This window comes from Emydura macquarii, unplaced genomic scaffold (assembly GCF_026122565.2).
Source record: "Emydura macquarii macquarii isolate MOO-44397 ecotype Brisbane River unplaced genomic scaffold, CSIRO-AGI_Emac_v2 contig_1253, whole genome shotgun sequence".
Classification (NCBI taxonomy): Eukaryota; Metazoa; Chordata; order Testudines; family Chelidae; genus Emydura; species Emydura macquarii.
This window is the reverse complement of record NW_027131390.1, coordinates 56,867,178-56,876,121: the sequence shown is the minus strand read 5'-3', so window position 1 is coordinate 56,876,121 and position 8,944 is coordinate 56,867,178. Positions and strand designations below refer to the sequence as shown.

General features: G+C 39.6%; 1 protein-coding gene across 3 annotated transcripts in view; it reads right to left on the bottom strand.

Moving 5' to 3' along the window:
• Positions 1-805: 805 nt before the first annotated feature.
• The window catches only part of ALS2 (alsin Rho guanine nucleotide exchange factor ALS2), a 76,087-nt gene continuing 67,948 nt past the window's right edge, over positions 806-8,944 (bottom strand). For 2 of the 3 annotated variants that reach the window (XM_067548893.1, XM_067548895.1), the window contains 6 exons: positions 8,484-8,660; positions 7,897-7,975; positions 6,765-6,826; positions 5,883-6,032; positions 5,512-5,608; positions 806-2,156 (listed from right to left, as the gene is read on the bottom strand). In XM_067548893.1, coding sequence (XP_067404994.1) covers positions 2,118-2,156; positions 5,512-5,608; positions 5,883-6,032; positions 6,765-6,826; positions 7,897-7,975; positions 8,484-8,660 — 604 coding nt within the window. In that variant the 3' untranslated portion in view covers positions 806-2,117. The remainder of the gene's footprint in view (positions 2,157-5,511; positions 5,609-5,882; positions 6,033-6,764; positions 6,827-7,896; positions 7,976-8,483; positions 8,661-8,944) is intronic. The other variant, XM_067548894.1, reaches the window with a different exon arrangement.

The following is an 8,944-nucleotide window of genomic DNA, read 5'->3' as shown; positions in this document are numbered from 1 at the left end:
GGCCTCATGGCCTGCTCCAGAGGGTGCTCCTTCAGCCATAAATTTCTTCCCCCTCAGAGTCCTCTTTTTGAATGATTTACAGACAGACCACCACTCCTTAACATGTCCCTCCCCAAACACAAGCAGCACCTTGTGTGGGGATCATCATCAGGGATACCTTCCCGACGATGGACAATGCTTGAACCCTAGAGTGAGGGCATCACACAGGACAGCCAAGTTCCCTAACTAACACGAATCTAAATCTGATGTACTATTAACTATTATCTAGAGAAAAAACTCTCAAAAAACTGAGACTGAATATATGAGGTGAAAACACCACACAGACCTGTGACTCTGGCTGCCAGAAGAGGGGTTAGGTCCACAAGGTGTGAGTGCCACCCTTACAGATACTGCTTAGCAAAGTTCCCCAGCTTTGCTGGGCAGGGCACATGCATACCTTCATGAAATACATAGCTGCATCTACTCAAAGAAGAAATGATCTTAAGGTACTTTAAAAAAAAAATCTGTATACTGCAGTCTTACTCTCCAAAAGCTCCTGTCCTTAACAGATTTTTGAAATTCAGTAGGAAAGAGATTACTTAAATCAAAAGTATTTATTTTCATTAACAACAAATATCTTCTCTTTGCACGTGTATCTTATTTGTATTAACTCATTTGGATTAAAGAGACACCTTTTAAAAAGATATTACTGGGACTCTAGAGATAGTTCCTCTTTATAGAGAGGCTCTCTCTGAGCAATGAGATTTTAAATACTCTTGATATACCTTTTAAATTTTCTTTTCTCCAACTATCCACAAGAACAGTCTCAAAGACAAATACTCTTTATTATGAAAAGTGCTACATTACAGTCACTGCTCCCAACGGTATTTCAATGAACAGTTTTGTTTCTATTTATTAAAGGGTCAACACACAAGCCATGATTCTGATTTCCAAAACCGATTTAGCATTTGCTATGCTTATTCAAAATAAGTTAAGTCATGAGAACGTTTCATACCCCTCCTACTTTTCTGTCAGACATGGTAAAGAACAGCATCCATTGTATTCAAAGTGTTCACTACCATTATTTGTATAAACCAAGATAAATGTAAACCACAAGAGAACACACACACACAAAAACCCAAACACTGAGATTAAGTTTTTGTTTTACAATACCTTTGAGAATGTAAAAGTGACTTTTCCCCATGGGGCGGGTACAGCATAAGGGAGTGGGTCAAAACCTCAATCTAAATTGAGTGTCACTTTGTCTAAAACGTGGTCTCATTCTCCTGCAGCATGGACTTCACAAGAAAACAGTTCCAAAAACAGCCTGGATGTTGTTCATCCTTGGGCCTTAGAATGAAAGTCTTGGAACAATGAAACTAAAAGCCCTGCAAAAATGTATAAAGTATCAAATTCTGCAATGAAATTCAAACCAGCCAGTGCCTTTTGTTTATGAAGTAAATTAAATAAAAAGAAGGATATTTTCTTACCATTAAGGAAGTAGAGGATATCATATGAATTTGATGATTTCCATAACAGCAACTGAGGGCTGCTTTCAGTAATCCTGCTTACAAACAATTCATCAGAACCCTTCCAAACAGATATTCTGCAAGCTCCCCATTATAAATACTAACATGGCAACTTTTCTTTTTCCCCTTTTCAGACACAAACATACATAACAGCTTAATTTAGGAAGACATAGAGTGGTTCTATGGTGCAATTTAATCCCTTTAAAGGAATCTGTGATCAATGCAGGTAGGTTGAGGAAAACCAGAAACCCACTGTCTAAGAAGCCATATGCACAGACTACTCTTTGCATATGAACTCCAAGCAGATGTCATGCCTTTTTAAAACATTGCTAATTTGGGAAGAACAAACAATCCCTCCTTTAGATTAGCAAATAGTCTCTTTTCTTGGAAATTCTTTGACAGGCCAAGTTTAAGTATTACTTTTCACTTCTTGTCTTCTCTGCAGCTGGCCTCATACCTGGCTTTTTCAATCCTTATACAAGGTTCAGAAGCAATATACACATCTTCATAATATTTTCTCTACTGTAAGTGCCATTCCAGGGAAGAATATGGATGTTGCTGAAGCTCCATTGAGTAGATGCTCTCATCTACTTAGGTTGCATGGACGATCTAGGTGAGCTTTTCATGTTGAATCTGGTAGTAACAAGCCTGAATTGAAACAAAATTCAGTTTAACTGAATCACAGAAGATTAGGGTCAGAAGGGACCTTAGGAGATCATCTAATCCAACCCCCTGCTCAGAGCAGGACCAACCCCAACTAAATCATCCCACCCAGGGTTGTCAGGCTGCACCTTAAAAACCTCTTAAGGATGGAGATTCCACCACCTCCCATTCCAGTGCTTCACCACCCTCCTAGTGAAAAAGCTTTCCTAATATCCAATCTAGACCTCACCCACTGCAACTTGAGACCATCGCTCCTTATTCTGTCATCTACCACCACTGAGAACAGCCTAGCTCCATCCTCTTTGGACCCCCCCTTCAAGTAGTTGAAGGCTGTTATCAAATCCCTCCTCACTCTTCTCTTCTGCAGACTAAAGAAGCTCAGTTCCCTCAGCCTCTCCTCATAAGTCATGTGCTCCAGCCCCCTAATCATTTTTATTGCCCTCCGCTGGACTCTCTCCAATTTGTCCACATCCCTTCTGTAGTGGAGGGCTCAAACTGGACACAATACTCCAGATATGGCCTCACCAGTGCCAAATAGAGGGAAATAAATCACTTCCCGCAATCTGCTGGTAATGCTCCTACTAATGCAGCCCAATATGCCATTAGCCTTCTTGGCAACAAGGGCATACTGTTGACTCATATCCTGCTTCTCATCCACGGTAACCCCAGGTCCTTTTCTGCAGAACTGTTGCCTAGCCAGTCGATCCCCAGCCTGTAGAAGAATCCCATGAACTGCTGTCATAAGTGCAGGACTCTGCACTTTTCCTTATTAAACCTCAGATTTTTTTTTTTGCCCAATCCTCCAATTTGCCCCAGGTCACTCTGAATCCTATCCCTACTCTCCAGGGTATCTGCAAACTTGCTGAGGGTGCAATCCACCCCATCCTCCAGATCATTAATGAAGATGTTGAACAAACCTGCCCCAGCACCGACCCCTGGGGCATTCTGTTTGTTACCGGCTGCCAACTAGACATTGAGCTGTTGATCACTACCCGTTAAGCCCAATGATCTAGACAGCTTTCTATCCATCTTTAGTCCATTCATCCAACCCATACTTCAACTTGCTGATAAGAATACTGTGGGAAACCATATCAAAAGCTGAAAAAATATTACTTTCCATGATTTTTTGCCCCCAGTTAATCTACAAAATATGCTACATCTACAGGTAGAATTTTTTCCCAAAGAAGCACAGCAAGTTAGACTTTCTGTGATCAGCTGTACAGTGATGACATTCAGTATATGGCAAGCTTGTGAGATGTCATGAAATTTTGTGGGGGAAGGTCTGAACTTTTAAGTTCCAAATAGTGTTTAACTCCTCAAGGAGTTAGAGGATGGTTTGGGATTTTGGATATCTAGGTTCAGTTCCAAGCTTTGTCACAGATGTTCTGTGTGACCATGTGCAAGTCACTTAGGGTACATCTACACAGCAAAAACCCCATGGCAGCGAGTCTCAGAGCTTGGGTCAACTGACTTAGGCTGGTGCTGCAGGACTAAAAATAGTAGTGTAGACTTTTGGGTTGGGCCGGAGCAAAAACCTGGTGACGGTCATGCAAGTCCAGGTTGCAGCCCTAGCCCAAAAATCTACACCAGTAGTTTTAGCCCTGCAGCATAATCCTGACTCAGTTGACTCGGGCTCTGAGACTTGTTGCCACAGTGTGGCTCTCTGTACCTCAAAGCAACACCCTGCACTCCCATATTCCCCACAGTCATATAATTCGGATATGTTTTGTACAAAGTATGCCTTGTGAGATATCATTTTAAAAGTCTTGATCTGCTGAACATTAATATCCTGTTGGATTGTATGTGCTATCATGGTATGTGAAGTTATGAAGTTTTGCTGTGTGCGCGCTACTGCAATATGTTGGGAGGTAGGGAACCCCCACAACCAGCCTTTCAGATGCAACAATGCAGTAGCCAGACATGCTGACAGCCCATTAAAGAGAATCCATCATCCCAAGAACTGTATAAAATGCAGACTCCACAGAGAGAGCATGTATACAATGGAGGCTGCTTGATCAACGGGGGCAGACCCCCACATCATAGAAAAGATCTTCCAGCTTGCTGGAAGAAACTATAAAAGAGGGTAAGTGACTTCATCACTTGGCCTCCCCCCAATTCAACACCTGGAAGGAACGTCTGGACGACAAAGACTTTGAACTGGGGAAAGGTGGTCCCCCGCTGGAAGGCAATTTCAGCTTGTGTATTGAGGATCTGTAACCTGCTTGTACCATCTGTCCGTGTGAGACTTTGCTTGATTCAAATCCTATTTAGTTTGTAGACCTTATGCTGCAAATTTGTTTTTGTTTTTTAAGTAACCAACTCTGATCTCTATGCCTGCTACTTATAATCACTTAAACGCTATCTTTCTGTAGTTAATAAATTTGTTTTATATTTTACCTAAAACAGTGTGTTTTGGTTGAAGTGCTTAGGAAATCTCAGCTCAGTTAAAGGCTAATGCATGTCCCCTCCACATTGAGGGAGGTGAGGACTGGTTAATTAACTTACACTGGCCAGGCTTCTGACCAGTGCAAGATGGTACAGTTCTGGGTTGCAAGGCTGGGGACTTTGGGGGAACGGGCTGGTGCCTTTCTCTGTGTGATTCATGAGTGGCTCTGGGAGAAGCATTCATGTAATCTAGCCACGTGTGGGGCTCCACATGCTGTCGTATTAGTTGGTAACAGCATTTGGAAGGGTTTGCTGTTTGTCACTAGCAAAGCATTGTCAGAGACAGCCCAGGTTGGAGAGATGGGGGGCACAGCGGTATCCCAGTTCCAGGTTGCACCCTAGGGAAACCCGTCACACATGGGGTTTTTTTCTGCTGTGTAGACAATCTTTCATTAGATATTTTTGAAGTACTCAGACATTACAATGAAAAGTCCTAGGAGCAGCTAGAAAAGAGGCCTATCTTAGGCAGCCACTTTCTTCTAAATGACTGTTTCAAATATGGTTTAGGTCAGTAGTAACTAAACTTTGGGAAAATACTTGTACTGGTGGCAAAACCTGACAGATTGTGTTTTTACCAATTTAACAAAAATAGGATTTTTTGATATTTCACCTAGAATTTTATCAACAGTATTCACCTCCCTTCTTTGCTGCACCATGACATAAAAGCAATCCCACTTCCAATGTCTGCCCTTGGGACTCTTGCACACCAGAACAGAATGTCAGATGTTAACATGTAATAGAGTGTTTGGTAATCACAGGAACAGCATGTTCCCAGGAGTCAGATTTTTCTGGCAACAGAGGAATCAAAATCAGCACATTAAATTAGAGTCTGAGCAACACAAAGAGAAAGGACAGTAAGAATTTTAGACAGTTGACGTGTACATTTCACACTCACCTTCAGAGTAGTGAACATGATGCCTTGTTCCCCATGCTGGAGATATGGATCCATCAGATCCTCAATCAAGTGCACCTCAGACCCCAAATTCCTTATCCTGTCACATGAGGAAAAAGACAAGATATTATACTCTCTTATCTTTTGCTATAAGGATCTTTTTAACATGGGCAAAACATTTTTTCCCCAGCCTCTCTCTCAGAAATGGCTGAACAGTTTTAGCTGAACTAGTTAGGGTTGCTAACAATTCTACCTACACTGAGACTGCCCCTAAGATCCTCCAGTTGTACTGAATACAGTTCTGTTCCAACTTCAATAAACCATCCCCATTCAGGAAACAATTTTAATTGATCTGTGGCTTTAAAACTGCTCACCTGGCTCGTAGCACCACATAGAGAAAGACAGGAAATAAGTCATCCATGGACCATAGGAAGTCTTCCTGAAGAGTCTCAAGCACACTTTGAGAGATCTCCTCAAAAGTCTGCTGGATCACCTTCAGCTTGTCGGATGGGGTAAAAGTTGTACTATTGGGAAAGGAAACCATCAGGATTACAAAGAAGAGTTTGTAAATTCACATATCTTAATAAAAAAAGAGTTTGTTAATTTGTGTTTTACTTTATTTTATAGAAAGATAAAACCCTTCAAAAATAGCCACTGGTCACTGATCACATTTGCATTACAGCCACCAACAGCTGCTAATTTCTAGGAATATGCCAACTGCACAGCATACTGAGTGGCAAGTGAACCAGATCAAAAGACATAACTGAACAAAAAATAAAGTTATTTAAAACTATTTAAAACTCTGCTTTTTTGAAAAGATAAAAGCTTTTCTTCATTACTGCCACTCCAAATTTTTACAATGAGAAGACCACTTCAGCAATTTAGACTGTTTTCACAGCTAATAGCTGGAAAAGACCTCCATAAAAAGGCCATTTTGTCCTGACTACTTAAAAAATGCACACACACACTTAATTAAATATCTTCTCCCTTGTGATTCTGTCAAGGTAGCTTGCAAGATCTGCCTAGAAGATACCAACTGCTCCCACACAAAAGGGTTAATACACCTCCCCACTGTGAAGAGTTACTAACATTTTTGGCAGAAAGGTAGAAAAGTCTTTTAAGGTTCCTTGTTACAATGTGAATGGCAATAACATCTTGAGGCATACTAAGGATCACAATCTAATAACTGAATTTAGATTGGCAGACAGTATTCTGAGCAGGAAAAGCAAATCAGAGGGAAAAAGTCAAAGAAGTACCTGATTTGTTGTAAACATTCAACTGCTGAGGCAAAGCAGGCATCTTTTGTGTTTGGTATCACCTGTGTAATCAGGAGAAGATTTTTCATTAATGATTAGAATTTTTCTGGTAAATACTTGACAGCTCACAAGAAAGAACATGGCTATTGCAAAGTTAGTCTATGCAACTGTGTTTAAATATGAGTGAAAAAAATGCAGTAAAATAAAAGTATATTTTTAAAAAGTGATTTTTGAGGCTCAAAATATGCTAGATTGATTTAAGAAACTGATGTCCTCTGTCAACAAAACCATTACCTGTCTAGGCATTGTTTATATAGGTTTCCTCATACTACCCCACCAACATATCTCAACTCTGACATGGAGGGCCCAAGTCTAGAGGCAGAGAAATTCAGTCTCCTTTTTTATTCAGTCCTTCATCTCATTCCTCATAATGCCAACTAGGAGGCTGATTATACTGAATTATATTGGAAATTTCTGTGATGGTGATACTTGTCTAAAAGGAATTGAAAGGAGATCACCAAAATAGCACATAACAGCAGCCATCTGATGGTAAAAAAAAAGTTGATCATTACTGACCAGTGCTGGCTCAAGTAATGACCTAAAACTGAGAGGCTCTGCACCTCCATGGAAAATTGAAAACTGAATTTGAAGTTTATGATTAAAATTTCCATTTTTTTTCCCCCTTCACAGCATAAATCTAGCCATATACGTAAATAAAATATTCAGGTTAACTAGTAAGAGACTTCTGATTGTTAAACCAGCATTAGTGGAAAACAGAAAGCAATTACTGTAAAGTGGCTATTGTTCCTAGCTGTATAATCTGTTTCTTTATCATCCTTATTAATAATGCCATTTTTCAGTAAGATGATCTACAACAAAAGTGGTATGTTTCTAACCTTATCCTCTTTCACAAATGTGAAAGAAACAAAATGGATACAGGCTTCTTTTAAAATATTACAAGTTCTCAGAACTATGCATCTTCTAATATATGGAAGAAGGAAATCCTTGATAGAGCTGCAGTTCTGAAATGACAGCTCTTTACCAGAAAGGATGTCTAATGTAGCTTTAAAATTATACAAAAGATGTAAGCATAAAGAAAAAATAAGAGAATAATAAAAGTCTGTGCGCTCACATACTCCTCTGTTCCATTAAAAAGTGAATATACCTCTTTACTCTCTCCAAGGATGGACACAGTCACTGGCCAAAATTTGCTGTAAGAAATCACATGTATTCAACTCATGGAACGAAAGTTATTGTTTTAAAAAGTGACTAACACATCTTTTGCTTTAGGCACAGAAAAACCCTCAAGATTTTTCTAAATTTTTTCACCCCCACATGATTACATACACTTGACAGAAATAGATGAAAATATTTATAATTTGGAACACTACCCTCCAGTTCTTAAACAATTACCACCCCGTTTAAGCAAAAATATATATTACTAAAAAGCTATTAGGCTACTTCTTTTCCTATCACCAATTACCACATTTGTTTAAGATAAGCATGTGTGTAATCAGTTTCCTCACACACTACTTACTGTGAATATTCTGTTACATATAGATGTTTTGATAGTAAAGAAAAGGAAATATAGAAGAAGCACATGACAGATTCATAGGAGTATAGGGAGTTTTTTGATACGGTGCCTTCACGTGGCCATGGTTTTCCAAATATCACATTTTGATTTAGCACTGAAGCCATTACTTTTAGCAGCATACTCACATCTGAACTCCGAGAAAGCTCAGAAGAGCTGTATCTGACTGTTTGTTTAGACGCAGAACACATTCCCAGTAAATATCTTCCTCACGTTCATTGTCTAAGGCGTATAACATAAACAATGGTGGATAGAGTCGTGGTAACAAAACAGGAAGCAGAAGCCCAGAACTGGTTACTACATAACTACAAAAAGCAGAAAAAGGAAAAAAAAAAAAAACAAAACACACATTTATAGAAAATGAATTGAGCCAAACAATCAGAACATATACATACATTTCAGGGTGAGTATGTTCAGTGGGGGAAAAGGGTAAGGAGAGAGTGCAGGTTAAGGAATTAACTCCTGTATTAAAGTTAAATAAAGGATCTTACTAGTAAGTGTAATAACACAGTCCTGGTACAATGCTGTAGTACCGGAGCCTAGGCTTTCCTATGGTAAGACCATAAGAACAGCCATACTGAGTCAGACC